The sequence below is a fragment of the Narcine bancroftii genome, chromosome 1 (genome assembly GCF_036971445.1).
Source record: "Narcine bancroftii isolate sNarBan1 chromosome 1, sNarBan1.hap1, whole genome shotgun sequence".
NCBI classification, from domain to species: Eukaryota; Metazoa; Chordata; class Chondrichthyes; order Torpediniformes; family Narcinidae; genus Narcine; species Narcine bancroftii.
Window position 1 is genome coordinate 390,452,465 of NC_091469.1, and position 21,348 is coordinate 390,473,812.

The following is a 21,348-nucleotide window of genomic DNA, read 5'->3' on the forward strand; positions in this document are numbered from 1 at the left end:
GTACCGCCTCCCATGGGTGAAGTTAAGACAACTCATATTTCCACGTGTCCATGGGCACGAGCGTGACGTCGATACACTCATGTTGAGATCTGGGAGATGTAGTTCTAACTTGGGGGGGTGGGGTGAACGGCTCGCAGAGCAGTGCTGGTGACCACGGAGGAGGCGGCGCGCGCATGAGCGGCCCCGCGCGCCCACTGGACCGACTGGCACGAACTTCTCCCAGCAGTCGGCGCGCGGCGTTCCCGACCCCAGTGATGTCGTGGCGCTTCCAGGAAGTCAGGCGCCGGAGCGCAGGAAACGGAAAGAAAGGCCTGTGTGAAACATCGTCTACCTGGCGTGCTGTCCTCAGAGGAGGGCGACACTAAATCAGGCAGTCGGCAAAAATGAGACGAGCAGGTTTAGGTAAGAAGAGGATATATTAAAAAAAAAAGCCGTCAAAGTCACCATGAGAGCCCCCAAGTTCGCTGAAAGCAGCGCACCCGCTGCCCTAGAATATGCCCCGAGATCTGGCTTGGCTGGCAGAACTCAACTGGGTGATTTATGGAAAGAATCCGTATTAAAGTAAAGGAGGAGGTAGAACTGTCTGTAAGTCGTTCCCAGAATCTATGAGAACGTATTTTATTGATGGGGGTCAAAATTGCAGGTGGGATATATTTTTTACACTAAGGTAATGTACATAAATGCAGAACTATTAATTTCAATGATCATTCTTCCCTCACCCTTATTTCTGTTGGCAGTCCAGCAAGAACCCTGGATTCCTCAAGTTGATTATCCTTGAATTTAATAATTTCGCCATTGGGGTTCATGGGTCTTCTGTAAATTCCTTTCTAAATGTTCATTTCTCTTCCTTAAAATTCTTCTTTCTTTTCTTTGGCTTGGCTTCGCGGACGAAGATTTATGGAGGGGGTAAAAGTCCACGTCAGCTGCAGGCTCGTTTGTGGCTGACAAGTCCGATGCGGGACAGGCAGACACGGTTGCAGCGGTTGCAGGGGAAAATTGGTTGAGTGTTGGGTTTTTCCTCCTTTGCCTTTTGTCAGTGAGGTGGGCTCTGCGGTCTTCTTCAAAGGAGGTTGCTGCCCGCCAAACTGTGAGGCGCCAAGATGCACGGTTTGAGGCGTTATCAGCCCACTGGCTGTGGTCAATGTGGCAGGCACCAAGAGATTTCTTTAGGCAGTCCTTGTACCTTTTCTTTGGTGCACTTCTGTCACGGTGGCCAGTGGAGAGCTCGCCATATAACACGATCTTGGGAAGGCGATGGTCCTCCATTCTGGAGACGTGACCCATCCAGCGCAGCTGGATCTTCAGCAGCGTGGACTCGATGCTGTCGACCTCTGCCATCTCGAGTACTTCGACGTTAGGGATGAAAGCGCTCCAATGGATGTTGAGGATGGAGCGGAGACAACGCTGGTGGAAGCGTTCTAGTAGCCTTAAAATACTTATTTAGATAATTATTTGAGCAAGGTTTATTGTCAGCCCTTGTATCTTTGTTTCTCCTTCTGTTGCAGGGTATATTTATTTGTTAATCATGCTTCTCTGAAGATTGCTGAAACATATTGCTGTAGTTAAAGTCCTGTACAAATATATACCACTGTAATATCTGAAAATGGCTCCAATCATTTCAGAGAGAGAGAGGAAAAATTAACAATAAATCAAAACAGCAAGCCGTTAGGATGGCATATTTCAAGATTTAGAGAAACTTTTCAAGAAGTTGGCAGCAAGTATTTCCAGAAGATGAGATTGGCACCATTGATGGGAAGAAGGAGGAATAATGAAGGGAAAAGTGGAGAGAAGGTTATGGTGGATGACAGGATTTGAACGCAGGATCAATTTAAATCTCAGACTTTTGTTTGTTACTAGAAATCAATGTAAAACAGTGGGAAAGGGGCAAAATCAGTGTGGAACTATGTGATTTATCGCTGTATGCCAGTGAGATGGCATATACTTTTGACCTATTGAGACGATAGGGAGGGCTGGTATGGTGGAAGTCGGAGCTCAGCTGAGCCAAAGGCTAAGGAGCTTGGGAGGTGGAGAGTCATCCAGGCAGGAAGTCAGCAAGTTTTTCCATGCAGAGTGGGAGCTATGTAGAACAAGCTACCAAAGGAAGTGGTAGAGGGGTACAATTATAACATTTAACAGATATTAGATTAAGGAAGGTTTAAAGGAATTTGGGCAAAACACAAATAAATGGGAGTCAACTCAGGTCGTCAACTTGGTCAGCGTAGATGACTGGGTTGTTTTTGTACTGTATCATTACTTAGGGCTAAAGGCAACAGGAGCATGGAACAGTTTCAGGAAAATATGTACTAACATGATGGTGATGCAGCCAATGTGACACTGGTGGTATGAGATGGACCTTTTGAACACCTGAACAACAAAGATGCAGACATCAGGATGCTCTTTATTGACTACAGTTTGGCATTTAATACCATCAGCCCCTCAAAACTGATCAGCAAACTCTTAAGACCTGTGTAATTGGATCATGGATTTCCTCACTTGGTAAGAACATCTCCTCCACAATCTCTATCAGTACTGGAGCACCACAGACTGCGTTCTTAGCCCTCTACTCATTTTACACCGACGACTGTGTAGCTCAGTACGACAATAACACCATCTGCAAATTTGCTGATGACACCATGGTAGTGGGTTGAATAAAGGAAGGGGATAAGTCAGCATGGAGACTGAAAACTTGGCTGAATGGTGCACCAACAACAATCTTATACTCATTGTCACCAAAACTAAGTAGTTGATAGTTGAATTTCGTATAGGAATGCTAGACATATGCAATGCAGTGATCACTGGGGGAATCAGAGGTGGAGAGGGTGAGCAAACTTATTGGGAGTCACTATCTTGGAGGATCTTTCCTGGACCCACACACTAGGCATCATGAAGAAAGCATGTCAGTGCCTCTACTTCCTCAGGAATTTGGAGGTTTGGTATGACACCAGAAACCTTGGCAAATTTTTACAGATGTGTGGTGGAAACTGGCTGCATAACAGTCTGGTATGGGAACACAATACCCCTGAGCCTCAAGCCCTTCAAAAGGTAGTGGATACAGCCCAGGACATCACAGTAAACTCTCCCCACTATTGAGTACATCACCAGGGAATGCTGCTGTTGGAGGGCAGCAGCAATAATCAAAGACCCAGCACACTCTCTGTTCTCGCTGCTGCTATCAGGAAAGAGGTATAAGTGCCACAAGACTCGCACCACCAGTTTCAGGATCAGCTGCTACCCCTCCACCATCAGACTCCTCAATGACAAAATCAATCAGAGACTCATTTAAGGACTTACTTGTGCACTTTATTGATTTTCTTTGTTCTCTCTGTATTGCGCAGTTAGTTTGTTTACATTAATTATCTGTTTAGTTCTTTTATTTATATGTTTATTATTAAAATTGAACTGGATAAAAGTTATGCTTGTACAATATTTTAAACTGAATATAAGTCTGAAAACTGGTGAAAGGCAACGATGGAAAGGTGTAAATAGGTAATTGCGTCTATTACCTAATTTTTATCCCGAAAGCTAATGGAACAGTGAACCCTTACAAGCTTTCAAAGCCTTCAGTGACACTCTATGCTCCTACTCTCTTCAGGATGGTGAATGGTCAAAAAGCATTTGGCCCAGACAGTGGACTTGGCTGTGTACTTATAACCTGAGCAACAATGGCTGGAGTGTTTCTGGCCATATTTAACCTCTCGCTACAATGGTCAGAGGTCGCCACCTGCTTCGAAAGGACTTGCATTATTCTGATGTCCAAGAAGAGCAAGGTGATTTGCCAATGACAATGACATCGACAGGGATGAAGTGCTTTGAGAGGTTGATTATGGAGTGCATTAACTCCTCTCTCGAGGACACACTTCGATTCTCATATTGCCAAAACAGTTCAAAAGCAGATGTCATTTCAATGACCCTCCACTTTGGAAGGTCACTCCTATCACAGGAACACCTATGTTAGGCTGTTGTTCATTGACTACAGCTTAGTGTTCATAGAACATTGAACTGTATATTGCAGTACAGGCCCTTTGGCCTTCAATGCTGTGTTGAACCATATATTCCTTTAAAAAATTTCTAAACCCTCCCTACCTCCTAACCCTCTATTTTTCTTCCATCTATGTGCCTCTCTAACAGTCTTGTAAATGCCAGCACCATCGTCATGGCAAGGCATTCCAGGCACCCACAAATCTCGGTGTAAAAGAAAAAAAACACCCTGATGTCTCCTGTAAACCTCTCTCCCTTCATTTTGTACATATGTCCTCTGGTATTTGCTTTTCCTGCCCTGGGAAAAAGGCACTAGCTATTCACGCTATCTGCACCTCTCAGAATCTTGTAGACCTCTATTAAGTCTCCTCTCATCCTTCTTCCCTCCAAAGAGAAAAGTCCGTGCTCTGTTAGCCTTACCTCATTAGGCATTTTCGAATCCAGGCAACATCTTAGTCTCCTCTGCACCCTCTCCATAGCTTTCACATCCTTCCTATAAATGAGCTGACCAGAAATGAACGCAATACTCTTGAGTGTGGTCTCACCAGAGATTTGTAGAGATGCAACATGATCTCGTGACTCTTCAACTCAATTCCCCTATTAATGGAACCCAACATCCTATAGACCTTTGTGGTGATCCGGATTCAACTCCATCTGCCAATTTTCAACCCAACTGGATCCTATCTATCCTTTGTTACCTATGACAACATTCATCACCATCCACAACTCCTCCATCCTTTGTATCATATGCAAAATTACTTGCTCATCATTCCACCTCTTCATCTAGGTCATTATAAAAATCACAAAAGGCAGGTGTGCTTTGGAACCCCACCAGTCACTAACCTCCAGGCAGAATGCATTCCGTCCACTACTACTCTCCACACAGCCAAGGTTCCATGGATCCCATGCCTCATGACTTTCAGAGTGAGTCTCTCATGGGGGACCTTGTCAAATGTCTTACTAAAACCCATATAGACCACATCTACTACCCTACCCTCATCAACTTATTTTGTAACCTCCTCAAAAAAACTCAATTAGGTTCTTGAGGCATGACCTTCCCTTCACAAAACCATGCTGACTATTCTTGAGTAGGCTATACTTCTCCAAATTATCCTAGATCCTATCCTTAGAGAATAGTTTGCACACCACTGACATAAGACTCAATGGTATATGATTCTCCCTATTACCTTTTTTAAACTAGGGGAACACATTTGCCATTCTCCAATCCTCTGTCATCTCCCCGCAGCCAAAGAGGACTCACAGATCATAGCCATTGCCCCAGCTATCTCTTCCTTCACTTCCCACAGAAACCTGGAGTATATTACATCTGGCCCTGTTTTTAAGAAGATCCAACACCTTCTCTACCTTGATATCAACATGGTCCAGTACACAATCCTGTTCTATGTTCTATTCTGACCTCACCCTGATCAAGTCCCTTTTCTCGTGTGAATACTGAACCAACGTATTTATTTAGGGCCTCTCCAACCTCCTCTGCCTCGAGGCATATACGGCCTCCTTTATCCTTTAGCAGCACCACCTTCACTGGTGTTATCCTGTTCTTCATAAATGCCTCTTTAATCCTACTTGCCAAGGCCTTCTCATGCCCTTTCCTGTTCAACACAATTATAGCACCAAACCTTATGACCCAACTAAAGAACCTGGAACTCTATTCATCCCTCTGTAACTGGATCCCAAACTTCCTCATTGGCAGCTCATCAACATAGGGTCCCCAAGGCTTACTCCCTGATCTACTCCTTCTGCATTCATGACTGCATAGGCAAGTTTTCCTCTAACGTGTTCTGCAAATACACTGACAATACCATCATTGTTGGCCATTTATTGAAACTGATGAGTCAAAATGAAATGGAGATTGTGAACCTGGTTACTGTTGCTCTCATTGTCATCAAGATCAAGAAGCTTATTGAAGGAGAGGCCAAGGAAGCGCACACCTCTCCATGTTGATGGAATGGAGGTGGAGCTAGATGGAACTTTCGATTTTCCACATCTCATAAGACCTCTCCTGTAGCCAATACATCAAGGCAACTGTGAAGAAGTTACACCAACACCTCTACTTTCTGAGGCATCTGAGAAGATTTTGCGTGTCGTCAAATACACTATCAAACCTCTCTGTGGAAAGTAAGCTGACTGGTTGCATCACACCCTGGTTTGGAAATTCTAATGCCCAGGAATGCAGAAAGTGTCACAAGGTTACAAACATTGCCTCGTCCATCATAACAAGCTCCTACCTCCTATCTATTGAAGATGCTGCCTCAGGAAAGCAGCCAACATTATGAATGACCCCCTCCCCACCCTCTTCTCACTGTTGCCTTCAGGTAGAAGGCTAGCCCTCTAGGTTCAAGTACAGTTTCTTTCCAACAGGTATCAAGGTACAAGGTACTTCTCCTTGTACTAATCATGCACTGATCGAACTCCAGAAAACCTTTTTGCATGATGAAAATTATTTATTAACTTTATTTTTGTTTCTCTTTAATTCAATGAACCATACAATTTTTTAAATTTTATAGTTATTTTTCCAAAGTATCTTTTCAGCTGTAGCAAGTAAGAATTTTAGTGCATATACATTGTATAATGTATATGATAAACTCATTACCATTATTATCTGAAAAATAAAAGTACTGAATTAGTATTTTCACTTAAAATCATCTTATAAATCAACACATTTCCAAATTGTTTTCTGTTGTAAATTAATGATGAAGTTAGTAATGATATATAATGAGGTTGGAAGGTAACATTGACAGAATTTCATGAGGTAAAATAGAATTTGTATTTTTTTTAATAAACACTATCATCTTTTGATATTTCATGTCCTGTAATCCCACCCAGGACTTCATTAATGTTGGAAGAAACATGTATAATGTTCTTATTTTGGACACGATTTGTTATAATACAAATATCTGTTTCATCTCTCCACAATTAATGTTCACGCTCACAGGGGAAGGATACAGTGGAGGTGGTTACAGTGTTTATGAAGAAGAAAATGATAAATTAACGGAGGGACTTCGAGAAAAAGTAACCACATTAAAATCAGTGAGTTCAAATACTTGTGAACAGTTTTTTACATTTTTTGGTTTTGAATTTTAAAATTTTTATTTTTCCTTTTTCTTTCGTTCTGAATAATATTAATGTGCCTTTAAGCACGAATACAACTTGTTCATGTTGCTTTTTGAAAATAGTATTTTTTTAAATAAACGGATTATGTTAAATTGCCAATATTTTAAAGCGTGGAGCTCTATTACTGGTATTTCAGTTTTATATTTCTTCTACATAGATCAGTTTTATCCAACTATTGAGTAATCAATAATATGACAAATCACTAATAAATAAAAACAATTATCCTCTTGAAAGCATTATGAATTTTGTGGTTTGTTGAATTTTAATAATGTATCTTTTATAAAATTCAAGAGAAAATTCTTCTTTGAGTTACAACATATGGCATTGATAATTTTGCTATAAAAAGTAAACAATGAAGTCTTGTCCTGAAGTGAAAAACCTTAGCAACATGGCTTCTATTATGATTTTCATCTCTATTTTCCACCTTTAAGTTACATTAACGTTGTATACACCCTCCTGTTGCACTTGTGATGCAATTAGAGTTTAAATAATTATGTTTTATTATTATATCAAATACATATGCACTCTTATAACTGGATATCAACTTGATTGACTCTTTGAAGTGAGGGATTCAATTAAAATAATTGAACATTCCTTTTGAACATTCATTCATGCTTTGTTTCATACCTTTGGATTTCTCTTTCCAGGTATCTGGATGTAGAGCTAGAAATACAGTAAAAATATACTTAGGATAGACAAAAAAAAACCCTAATCAAATGTCATGGAGGATACAACGGATTGCCTTTTCGAGACAGTTTAAGGGAGTTTAATATATTGTGTAAACATTAGGCACAGCAGTGATTTATCCAAGGTTTTGTATGGAGCCAAAAGAGATGGGAGAAGTCTTAATTTTTTTTTGTGTCAGTATTCACTTAGGAAAAGGGTACAGAGTTGTAGGAAGTAATGAAAACAAGCAGTGAGGTCATGGAACCTATACAGATTAAAGAGGAGGAAATGCTTGCTGTCTTAAAGCAAACAATGGGAAGCTAAATCCCCAGATCCTAAAAGATATTCCCTCAGACCTTGAGGGAGTCTAGTGTAGAAATTACAGGGGCTCTGGCAGAAATATTTAAAATGTCCTTAGCCACAGGTGTGGTGCCGGAGGATTGGAGGATAGCTCACGTTGTTCTGTTGTTTAAAAAAAGGCTCTAAAAGTAACTGGAAATTATAAGATAGTGAGACTGATGTCAGTAGTAGGTAAATTATTGGAAGGTGTTCAAAGAGATCAGATGTACAATTATTTAGATAGCCATGGACTGATTAGAGATAGTCAACATAGCTTTGTGCGTGGTAGGTCATGTTTAACCAATATTACAGAGTTTTTTGAGAAAGTTAATGGAAAATTGACGAAGGAAAAGTTGTGGATGTTGTCTACATGGATTTTAGTAAGGCCTTTGACAAGGTCCTGCATGGGAGATTAGTCAGGAATGTTCAGGTGGTGAAGTAGTGAACTGGATTCAACAATGGCTGGACGGGAGAGGGTAGAGAGTACTGGTGGATGATTGCTTCTCAGACTGGAGGCCTGTGACTAGTGTTGTGCCTCAGGAATCAGTGCTGGGACCATTGTTGTTTGTTATCTATATCAATGATCTGAATGAAAATGTGGTCAATTGGATCAGCAATTTTGCAGATGACACTAAGATTGAAGGTGTTGTGGACAGTGAAGAAGGTTTTGAAAGCTTGCAGAGGGATCTGGACCAGCTAGAAAAATGAGCTGAAAATGGCAGATGGAATTTAATGTAGGCAAGTGTGAGGAGTTGCATTTTGGAAGGACAAACCAAGAAAGGACATACACTGAGGAGTGCAGTAGAACAGAGGGATCTAGAAATACAGATACATAATTCCCTGAAAGCGGTGTCACAGGTGGATAGGGTTGTAAAGAGAACTTTTGGCATATTGGCATTCATAAATCGAAGTAGGAGTTTGAATGTTATGTTAAAGTTGTATTAGACATTGGTGGGGCCAAATTTGGAATATTGTGTGCAGTTTTGGTCATATAACTACAGGAAAGATATCAATAAGATAGAAAGAGTGCAGGAAAGATTTACTAGGATTTTGCCTGGACTTCAGGAACTGAGTTACAGGGTAAACTGGTTAGAACTGTATTCCCTAGAGCATAGAAGAATGAGGGGAGATTTGTTAGAGATATTTAAAATTATGAGGGGGATAAACAGAGTGAATGCAGATAGGTTTCTTCCACTGAGTGAAGGTGAGATACAAGCCAGAGGACATCAGTTAAGAGTGAAAGGGGAAAAGTTTAGGGGGAGCATGAGGGGGCACTTCTTCACACAGAGTGGTGGGGGTTTGGAATGAGCTTCCAGCTGAAGTGGTGAATGCAGGCTCAATTTTAATATTGAAGAGGAATTTGGACAGGTGCATGAATGGAAGAGGTAGGGAGGACTATGGACTGGGTGCAGGTCAGTGGGACTAGGCAAAAAAAAATGGTTTAGTACAGACGAGAAGGGCCAAAGAAGCCTGTTTCTGTGCTGTAATGTTCTGTGGTTCTTTTCTCTTTCACTGACCAGGAGGACCAGCGATATAAGCATACACTGAGTCAGTACTGCACAGAAGCAGGACCTTTGGTCACCAAGCACCCATTAACACAAAACCAATTTATTTTCCACAAAGTTCCCAATATTCTCTTTCTTTTCCAAAACTCCTACCCCTTGAAAGATTCTCGTGCTCACTAAGTTCCTTGAGTAATTTATTGTGGCCAGTTAACCTGCCTTTCTGCATGTCGTTGAGATGCCAGAGGAAACCAGCGTTCCCTGATTTCAGAGTCAGAGACACAATGTACAAGCTGCACTCAGTCAGAATTGAACTGGCGCGATGAGACTTCTGCTTATTTCCATGATGTGAACATCTCAACCTAAATATTGTTTTGTTGTTAAGTAGACAACAGAAATGTGTGATTGGATGAAAATGGCATGTTCGTAATTTGCTGCATACGTGGTATTTTAAAATATAAGATGCCTAAGGACAAATGAACACTTAGTCTTTCCTCTCTGAACAGCTTTCCATTGATATTGGAGCTGAAGTCAAATACCATAACAAAGTGCTGGACGAAATGGTATGTTTTGAGTCTATTCTCAGATATTAATAAAAGTATTTTCTCTGCTTATCTGATCAGAGGAAGTTTGGGAGGATCGGTGAGATTTTTGGGAGTTGAAGTGATTCTGGCTGCGTGTATTAAAAAAGTCAGTATCAGCTGACAAGCGTTAATGGACATTAAGAAATAACATGAATGATAGCACATCCTGTTTTTTGAACCATGTACCATTTTCTAATTTCCACAATTTGTATTTTAGAATTTAAATAAGCATTAATGCTTACATTACACCAAAGCATTATTTCAGGAGGGGGTTGGAAATTATTTTTTCCATTTTTTATTTGTCAAGGAATGTCGCAACATACTTCTGTCACTGTGGTGATTACAACATATATGCAGGTGAAAATTTACCAGTCTATTTCCTTGTGCAGAAAGCCATGTTTAAGTATGCAAATAGGAGATGGGCAGTAAAAGTAGAAGGGCCCTTTGCTGCTTCATTGATTAGTGCAGTATCTGTAAAACCACCAAGTGTCCGCATGTGAAGAAATACTAAGGCACATTGAATTATGTTGGAATAAATGAAAGATTAATTGTGATAAGTGTTTGTGATTTAAAAAGAAATAATCTTACACAATGACTTCTAGGCTCTTGGAACAGATTAATTGATGAAGATCATTTGTTATTTGAAGTAAATAACTGTTGAAGTAGGGTAATTCTTCAAACCTTTGCTTTTTAGATTGGAACTATGAATTGATTTTACATTAAGAAAAAATGCATAATGTGAAAGAACCTATTTATGTTAAGGAATCCAGTGTATACATTTGAGTTGGCTATTTTCAATGATGTATCCATACATTTTTCACAGGATGCAGGATTTGAATCTACAGGTGGACTACTAGGAGCAACTATGGGTAGACTCAAGCATTTATCTCGTGGAAGCCAAACAAAAGTCTTATGTTATATGATGCTTTTTGCATTTTTTGTCTTCTTTGTACTTTATTGGGTAATTAAACTGAGGTGAAATAAATTTGTCTGACTCTAGTATCTGGATCTAATTTATTACAAATTGCTGTACAGAACTTCTTTTGTAAGATCATTTAGATGTGATTAATGTTGAAGACTGTTGTTTTACATTGTGTTAAAGTTGCAAATTGCAGCTTCATGTTCTCTCAGAGTTTGCAATTCAGAACTTACCAGGTTTCTAAAAATGAAAAATGTCAGTAATAGTCATCTTCTGAGGTAATCCCTTGAGGAAATGAATGGCTTTATTTCTACACTGTGTGGGTGCAAAGGAGATTGAATGCCATGTGAGTTCTCTGGAGGTAGTCACAATAATGACTTGACTATTCTGATATTTAAAATTAATATTCCTTTTTTTGTGGAGTGAGTGGACTGCTAATTGCAGGTACAGTACAACCCTGATTATTGGAGATGGTCAGGACCTGGCATATGATGGATAAATGTTTTTACCAAGAACTGGTCATTTTTTAAAAGTAGCCCTGTAGCAGTAGCAAATCACTTGTAACAGTGTTTAAACAACAAACAACAAGGGAAGGCTTTTTAAGCAGTAAAATAATATTTAATTCTCACCAAAAAAAGCTGGTCGCCACCAATCACAGACAGCTCCCCACCAAGGCCCTGCTGCTTCTGGGAGCCCAAGGGTCCCACCCAAGAGCCCGCTGCTGCTGGGAGACCGATAACCCCGCTGCTGCCAGGAGCTCGCTGCTGCCGGGAGGCTGTTCTCCTTGTTGACACTAGAACAAGGGATTCTTCTGATTACTTGCGGCTGAGATTCAGTGGTACGCAGTTTGAGAGGGAGAGTTGGAGAGAAAAGTCAATAGGGGAAAGTAAAAAAGAAACGGAATGAGAGAGAGGAGGGAGTTACCTTAAATGAGGACAATCGTTCTAATTTCATTTCGAGTGATTTTTTTTTTCATCCTGCTCTGAAAACATTTTGGATATATGAGGATTTCTGATTTCGGCCCATAGAGTTGCTCTGCAAATGAGCTAAACTGTCTTGCATCTAGTTCCAAGTTCTGGCCTTTTCTCCATATCTCTTAATACCTTGACTAATTAGATACCTGTCAATCTCCCCTTAAACTCCCCCAATGATCCAGCCTCCGCAGGTGTATGTGGCAACAAATTCCACAAATCCTCAACCCTCTAGCTAAAGAAATTTCTCGTCATCTCGGCTTTAAATGGGTACTTTCTAATTCTAAGACTGTGCCCACTTGTCCTGGATTCGCCCACCAAGGAAAATATCTTATTTACATCTCCATCTTGAATAACTGCACAAAAATTTAGGTTAAATTACTCTAGCTGATGATTGTATAACCATGTATTAATACATTTCAGAAGCTTGTCTGTTTGTCCATTTCTTACACTGAAAAGTGAAATTGCCTCTCAAGATTGTTTCAAACATATTAAAAAAAAAGTGCAGCACTAATGAGGTTGCCTGGATTCCTTTAGCTAAGATAGGAACTTGAGTGGGGCAGGTTTTTTAGAATACAGGTACAACATAATGCAAAAATGTTTTAATAAATAGGAGTATATTTCCTCAAAAATTTACTCAAAATTTTCATTGTAAAATATATTGCTTTACTCATTAAACCAGTTCCTTAGAATTTGGAAATTCTAACATGATCATGGTTAAAAATGGATATGGTGTGGTTGAAAATGACAGGAAACTTGGGTGCATTTCAATAGAGAGCTGTTTTACAGGTTGCAGAAGAAAGTGTGGATACTGAGGCTGAATGCAACATACAAATGTGCTGGAGAAACTCAGCAGGTCACACGGCATCATGAGATCTATAGAGTAACCAACGATTCAGGCCTGGGCTCTTTGTCTGCTTTCAACATAAGCAAGCAGACACCTGAATAAAAAGATAAGTGGTTTGGGGTGGAGCAGAGGAAAGAAGGGGCAGGAAGTGGAGCACAGACCTCTTACGGGTTGGCCTGTGTTCCTCCCCTGCCCCTCCCTCCTGTCTCCTCTTCCCGCACCTCCCCAATCTTTTTATTCAGGCTCCTACTTATTTATGCTTATACCTGACGAAGGACTGTGGTCCAAACTGTTGGTTTATCCTTTACTTCCTAAGGATGATGCATGTTCTGCTGAGTTTCTCCAGCACATTTGTGTATTGATCTAGATAGTTGGATCAGAATTTGAGATAATAAATTTTCTTGTACAACTTATCCTTACTATTTTTGGAAGCAATATAATTTTTAAAACAAAACAAGTTTTGGAGATAATTTTAAGTTAGGTGGTGTGGTAGCGCGACACTATTACAAACACCAGCGAACCAGGTTCAAATCTGGCGCTGTCTTTAAAGAGTTTATACATCCTCCTCTTGTCTGTGTGGAGGTTCAAATCTGGCACTGTCTTTAAGGAGTTTATACATCCTCCTCTTGTCTGTGTGGATCTCTTCCAGGTATTCCGGTTTCCTCCCGCCTTTCAAAACGTATGGGAGTTATAGATAGGTGCATTTGGGTGGCACGGGTTCGTAGACCAGAAAGGCCTGTTACTGTGCTGTATGTTTAAATTAAAAATTCTTAGCATTCCAAAAGTGCTGCAATTGTTCAACCTTGGTTTGCCTCACTTTTAGTATATTATGTTAATTCAATGTGATCAGATTTAATCTGGTTCCTGGTAAATATCAGCCACAGTACAATATTGTAATTAGTATTCCCCTGATTGTTTTCATAAGTTGTACTTTTATAATTTTCTCTCAAGACCAATTAATTCTGCATGATTAAAATTGTAGTCTGTTAGTGAACTGATTTTTTAAATTCATCTATAGAGTACAATTGTTCTTTGTAATTAACATTAAAATTTATGGACCTCTGTTTATTTGTACTGAAATTAGAAAATAAAATATTTAACATATGTCTTACAACCTGATGACAGGGTTTTGATCCTTTTGTAAACCTGCAGCAAAAGTAGTGTCCAAAAATCCAAATGTCCTTTGCATTAGACGCATTTTAATGCATTTAACCATAATTATCTCTGGCTGCAAACAACTTTTGAAAGTTGTGTAGCTGTTTTTTATCTAATAAAACACCCCAAATGGATTGCAAGAGGTAATCAAAGCAGGAATTGAGAGAAAAGTTTTGAGAAGTATCTAGTCTAAAGCTATTGTAGATAAGGCATTGGGATGCATGAGAGGTACAAAGCATTTATTTGATCATCAGGGGGAACTAAAACAGGATCCTGGACTCATTACTGAACAGCAGGAGATTAAGACAGCACCCTTTCATATAAACTAATGATGGAATTACATAATGTTTCAGGAAATAGATGTTTTGATAATCTTCACTGACAATGGAAACAGATGGAATCTGTTAACCAAAATCAACTGAAAAGGGCAGAATGTGTCTATTTAATTTTTTTTAATATCTTTATTTCTGGTTGCTTGACTGTCCCATAATTATTTCCTAAAATATTGTCAAAAACATTATTTGTTGACTCTGTCAATGTAATAGCAATACAAGATTTTGTTTTTCCAGACATGAGCTGATATATCAGGGTGTTCCTGGTGCCATTAACTCAGTTGCATTATCAACACCAGCTGATGCATTTCTCAACAACACCATGATTCATTGAGCTAAATATTGATCAGTTGTTCTTGCACAAAAGTGGAACATAATTTTGTAGCACAAATGATACCCAGATCTTGTTGCCTGACTATGTTCATTTAAGAATAAATATAGAAATATGTATTTGAAATGCTAAGGGATAGTATGAATATCCCTTTATTGTTTTAATCTTTTGAAACTATGTAATATTTTTATTTCACATCATTATTGCAGAACAATGTTGAAGAACATAGAACAAAACAACACAGGAACAGGTCCTTTAGCTCACAATATTTGTGCTGTGCATTAAATTAAATTCAATCTGCAAGTGATCCATAACCCTCCTTTCCTTGCAAATTCACATATTTAAAATCCTCCTAAATGCTATAATTGCGTCTGCTTTCACCACTGCACCTGGCAGCCTCTGTCAGGTGCATAATAACTTCTATATATAAAAAAATACTTCTGCACATCCCCTTTAAATCTTTCCTTTTGTCTTAAAATCATGCCTTCTGATATTTTACATTTTTACGCATGGAAAAAGGTTCTGTCTACCCTATCTAATTTTATAATCTTCATAATTTTATTCAGTCTCTCCTCAGCTTGTGACACTGCAGAAAAAAACAATCTATGTTTGTCCAACCTCTCCTTGTAGCCCAAACCCACTAATCCAGGCAACATCCTGGTAAATCTCTTCTGTACCCTATACAAAGCCTCTACATCCTTCCTGTAATCGCTACAGTGTGTCTTCCTTACTTTCATACTGAATAACCTGACCAATAAAGGCATGCCATCGTGGAATTACGATGTGGCCATTACAGAAACTTGGCTGGAGGGAAGGATAGGTACCAGGGTTTAGGTGTTTTTAAAGGAATAGGATGGGAGGTGAGTTGGGGGGGGGGGGTTGTGTGGAGTAGCATTACAAGTCGGATAATATGGCTGTAGAAAGGAAGGACACTGCAGAGGGAATCTACTGAGATGGTGTGGGTGGAAGTCAGAAGTAGGAAGGATGCAATCACTATACTAAGAGTAGACTGTAGGGCCCCAAATAGCCCTCGAGACACCGAGGTGCAGTTAAGTATGCAGATTCCATAATGGTGCAGGAAATACAGGGATGTAGTTATGGGTGATTTCAATGTCCCTAATATTGACTGACACTCCCTGGCTGCAATAGGGATAGATAGGGCTGAATTTGTCAGGTGTGTTCAAGGGGGGCGTGGCAAGATGGTGTAGAAGACAGACGTGCAAATCCACCTTCCCCCAGCTAGTTTTTTAAAATACCCATTTATAAAAGTGATTAAAGGTAGTATTCACAGTTTTTGGAATACTGAAGGACTGTAATGGCTACTAATGTAAAAAAATATGAAGGCTCAATTACAGAAGAAACTACCTCATAAAAGTGTAAAAGAATTGAGGCCTTCATGTCCAGTTGAAACCACAGTCATCGATGGGAGACCCCAGGCCTCAGAGATTTGGTTCGTCATGTGTTTTCTTTTAATTCTAAGGCGTAGCGATTTTAATTCATAAGAGTTTGCCATTTGAATTACAGTCTTTGGAGGGAAATGCTGGGAGAGTTTTGAGGGTCAATTGTAAAATTTTTGCTGAAGCTTGGACTTTGCTTAATGTTTATGCATCTAACATAGATGATGATTGTTTTATTTCAGAAGCTTTTTTGTTGTTAAATCAGGCTAATGAAAATATTTTAGTCGGGGGAGATTTTAATTGTGATTGAATTTAATTGATCCTATTGGATAGGTCCCTGAAAACTATAAGAAAATCAAAGATGGCGATACAAATTGGGGCTTTGATGAAAGATTTAAATTTGGTGAATATTTGGAGAAGAGTTAATCCTCCGGAGAAAGATTTGTCTTTTTATTCATTTCGACATGATTCATTTTCCAGAATAGATTTTTTTTTTGTTATTGGCACATTTACAGGGTAGAATATTACAGGCTGAGTATAAAAGTAGGGTTATATCAGATCATTTTTTTTCATGTGTAAGTTCCGAAGTGATATGTTCATCCTACAGATGGAGGTTTAATACAATGTTATTGAAAAAAACCAAAGTTTGTTACTTTTGTTAAAGAACAGATTACTTTGTTCTTGGCTGAGAATGTTAATTCTGTAGATAGTTGTTTTGTATTATGGGATGCTTTGAAAGCTTATTTAAGAGGGCAGATTATTAGTTACACTACGAAAGTTAAGAAACAATATATGGGAGAAAGTTTGGAGTTAGAGAAACAAATTGCTGAGTTAGAGGAAGATTTTCAGAAAGATGTGACAGAAGATTAAAAAAAAAGCGGCTTTGGCATATTTAAAATTATGTTACAATACATTACAAACCTATCAATTTGAGCATTTAATTAATCGATCTAAGCAGCGTTATTATGAATTGGGTGAGAGGGCACATAAGGTACTTGTGTGGCAATTTAAAATGGAACAGGTATCGCGGACCATTAATGCTGTTAAAAAGAATTCAATAGTTACCTATAAATCTCAGGAAATTAATGACCAGCTTTATTTATTCTATCAAAGAGAGAAGAGATAGCTGTGATCTTTGAGTACTCTTTGGCCACATGGGAGGTGCTGGAGGATTGGAGAATGTCAAATGTAATCCACTTGTTTAAAAAAGGTAATGGGGAGAATCCTGAGAATTACAGACCAGTGAGTCTTATGTCAGTGATGTGCAAACTATTGGAGAGGATTCTTAAGGATAGGATTTATGAGCATTAGGGATAAGTACAGTCTATTCAAAGATAGTCAGAATGGTTTGTGAAGGGAAGGTCATGCCTCACGAGCCTAATTGAGTTTTTTGAGGAGGTAAAAAAAGAAATTTATGAGGGTAGGGTGGTAGATGAGGTCTATATGGATTTTAGTAAAGCATTTGACTAGGTCCCCCATGAGAAACCTGTTCAGAAGTCATGAGGTATAGAATCCACAGAACCTGGCTGTGTGAATCAAAAAAAAAAGGTTGGCTTGCAGGTAAAAAGCAGAGAGCCATAGTGGAAGGAAAGTATTCTGCCTAGAGGTCAATGACTAGTGGAGTACCGCAAGGATCTTTTCTGGGACCTCTTTGTGATTTTTTTTTAAATGACCTGGAATGAAGAGGCAGAAGGAGGGGTCAGTAGGCTTGCGGATGATACGACGGTTGGAGGAGTTGTGGATGGAGCTGAAGGTTACAAGAGGATATAGACAGGATACAGAGTCGGGCAGAGAAGTGGCAGATGGACTTCAATCCGGATAAGTATGAGGTGATGCATTTTGGAAGGTCAAACCAGAAGGATGTGTACAGGGTTAATGGTTGGTTACTTAAGAGTGTGGATGAACAGAGGGACTTTGGGGTCCAAATCCGTGCATCCCTAAGGTCGTTGCACAGGTTTATAGGATAGTTAAGGCCTATGGGATGCTGGGCTTCATTAATAGAGAGATTGAATTCAAGGGTAGAGAGGTCATGTTGCAACTCTACAAATCTCTGATGAGACTACACAGAGTATTGTGTTCATTTCTGGTCACCTCACTATAGGAAGGATGTGGAAGCTCTGGAGAGGATGCAGAGGAGATTTACCAGGATGTTACCTGATTGGAAAATAATTCTTATGAGGCAAGGTTAGCGGAGCAGGGACTTTTTTTTCTTTGGAGAGTAGAAGGATGAGAGGAGGCTTAATAAAGGTCTACAAGATTATGAGAGGCATAGATAGAATGGACAGCCAGTGCCTGTTTCCCAGGGCAGGAATAGCAAACACCAGAGAATGTGTTCAAAGTGAAGAGAGAGGAGACATATGGGTTATGTTTTTTTTTATGCAGAGAGTTGTAGGTGCCTGGAATGCCTTGCCAGGAATGATGGTGGAGGCTGAAATATTAGGGGCACATAGGTGGAAGAAAAAGAGAGTTATGGTGTAGCAAGGTTTTAGTACTTTTTTAATATATTGATCAGCACAACATTGAGGGTACTGTGCTGTACTGTTCTATGTTCTATATGCTGCCTTTAACACCTGATCTATAAGTGAAGCCACTTTCAGTGAATCATGGACTTGGACCCCTCTGAACGTCAATGCTGTTAAGGGTTTTGTCATTAGTTGTATACTTCCCCCCTATATTTGATTCCAAATGTGCAACAATACCTCATATTTGCTCACTTTAAACTCCCTATGTCATTTTTTTGCCCATATCTGTAATGGTTTCTATGTTCTTTGATTGTCCTCTATTCACAACTTGGCCAGCTGCAGACTTCTAACCTACCCATCTCCGTTTTCATCCCCAATAATTTACATACATCACAAATAATTGGGATCCAAACAATGATCCTCGAAGAACACTATTGGTCACCAACGTCCAGCCCTTGCACAACCACCACCCTCTGTCTTCAATGAGCAAGTCAATGCTGAATTCAAACTATCAAATCACAGTGGATCTTGGGGACTTTTGTCTCTTGCTGTGAAGGATAATTGAAACGAGCAAAAGATTCCAAGAAGTAGAGTTGTCAATGTTAGTGAAGGATAATTAACTAAGCTAGGAATTGAAATTCATAATGGGAACCTTGGTGGCATTCAAAGTATATTAGACTGGTGCCAGGTCCTCAGAGATAACTCCAGATAGTTGTTTCCTGAATTTCCTATTCTCCATTTTCGGAGTAGCTATGCCATCCCCTTCTGTGGAAATATTTTTCTCCACCTGTTGGCTACATAGATAGGCTGTCAGATAGAAATTTGGAGGAACATATCTGCATGCATTCAAAGTACAGTAAATCCCCTGGTATCCAGAATTCAAGCAATCGGCAGCCTCAAGCAAATGAAAATAAATAAGATTAAAATAACAGGTAAAATATTTAAGTTTAAAATTGATGTGCCTCACCATTCGTTCACCAATCCATGCAACCATGCAATATCAAACAACCAGAAAATACACTTATCTGGCATCTTACAATCCCCATGGGTGCTGGATACTAGGGGTTTTACTGTACATGTTTTCTTTAAGATATGCAAACTGCACTTAAGAATATTTGGTGACCTTGGAATTGGAATCCCATTCCCCTCATAAAAAGGGAAAGAAGAATTGGCCTTTGATATGTCACCTGTTGACTCCCAGTCCAAATTGATGTTTGGACCTGTTACCACAGAGATATGTGCTTTACATGTTCTATCCCCTGCCACCCTGGATGAACAATGAAATCCAGAACCTGCTGAAAGTCAGTTACAGGCATTTCATTCTGAGATTCAGACCAATACAGAAGGAGTAGGTATGACCTGCAAAAAGCTATCTCCCGGGTGAAATGGAGATTCCAGATAAAAATGGAAACAACAAGGGACACCCGGCAGCTGTGGCAGGGCCTAAATGCCATAACATCATACAAAACTAAATCCAGTGAAGTAACAGATGGCAAAGCTTCAGTCTCAGAGGAACTCAATACCTTCTACATTTGATTTGACCTTAGTAACACCAAAGAACCACCCCTCAGCACCCCCATGTCCCCTGATCATCCCATCTTGATTGTATCTGAGGATGATGTGTATGCTGCCTTCACGAGAGTGAATTCGAGAAAAGCATCTGGCCTCGACAGAGTACTTAGCCAAGTATTCATAATCTGTGCTGACCAACATACCAATGTATTCACAGATATCTTCAATATCTCACTCACTCGGAGTGTGGTACCCAACTGTTTCAAACAGGCATCAATCATAGAGGTGCTTGAGAAGAGCATAAAAACATTCCCCAATGACAATCAACCAGTAGCACTTACATTAACAGCGATGAAGTGTTTTGAAAGTCTGATAGTAAAACATATCAGCTCCTGTCTGAGCAGCAACATAAATACATTCCAGTTTGCCTATCATAGCAACAGGTCTATGGTGGATCCCATCTCATTGGCTCTACACAATGCCCTGGAACATCTGGACAGTAAAGATACGCTCTTTATTGACTACAGTTTGACATTTAACACAATTTTCCCCTCAAAACTGATCAACAAACTTCAAGACCTGGGACTCAACACCCCATTGTGTAATTGGATCATGGATTCCCTCATCTCCAGACCATAATCAGTAAGAACATCTACTCCACAATCTCCATCAATGCTGTAGAACCACAGGGCTGTGTTCTTAGCCCCCACACTTTACACCTATAACTGTGTGGCTCAGTATGACAATAACACCATTTACAAATGTGCCAATGACAAGTCAGCATAAATGAGAGAGATTGAAAATTTGGTTGAATGGTGCATCAACAACAACCTTGCACTAAATGTCATCAAAACTAAGGAGCTGATTGTTGACTTCAGGAAAGGAAAACCAGAGGTGTACAATCCAGTGATCATTGTGGGATCAGAGGTGGAGAGGTTGAGCAAATTTAAGTTCTTGGGGATCACTCTGTCTGAGAATCTTTCCTGGACCCAACACACTAATGGCATTGTGAAGAAAGCACGTCAGCACCTCTACTTCCTCAGGAGCTTCCGGAAGTTTGATATGAGAACAGAAACCCTGGCAAATTTCTACAGATGTGTGGTGGAAAGTGTGCTGACCAGATGCATTACAATCTAGTATGAGGCATCAATTCCCCTGAGTATAAAACCCTCAAAAAGGAAGTGAACACAGCCCAGGACATCACAGGAAAAACCATCCCCA

General features: G+C 39.7%; 1 protein-coding gene across 1 annotated transcript; it reads left to right on the plus strand.

Annotated features, from left to right (window-relative positions):
* Positions 1-127: 127 nt before the first annotated feature.
* bet1 (Bet1 golgi vesicular membrane trafficking protein) lies at positions 128-11,200 on the plus strand. Its single transcript, XM_069913654.1, has 4 exons — positions 128-402; positions 6,932-7,026; positions 10,124-10,180; positions 11,025-11,200. Exons 1-4 carry the CDS (start codon positions 384-386, stop codon positions 11,178-11,180), a joined length of 327 nt encoding a protein of 108 aa, XP_069769755.1. The 5' UTR covers positions 128-383; the 3' UTR covers positions 11,181-11,200.
* Positions 11,201-21,348: the final 10,148 nt, after the last annotated feature.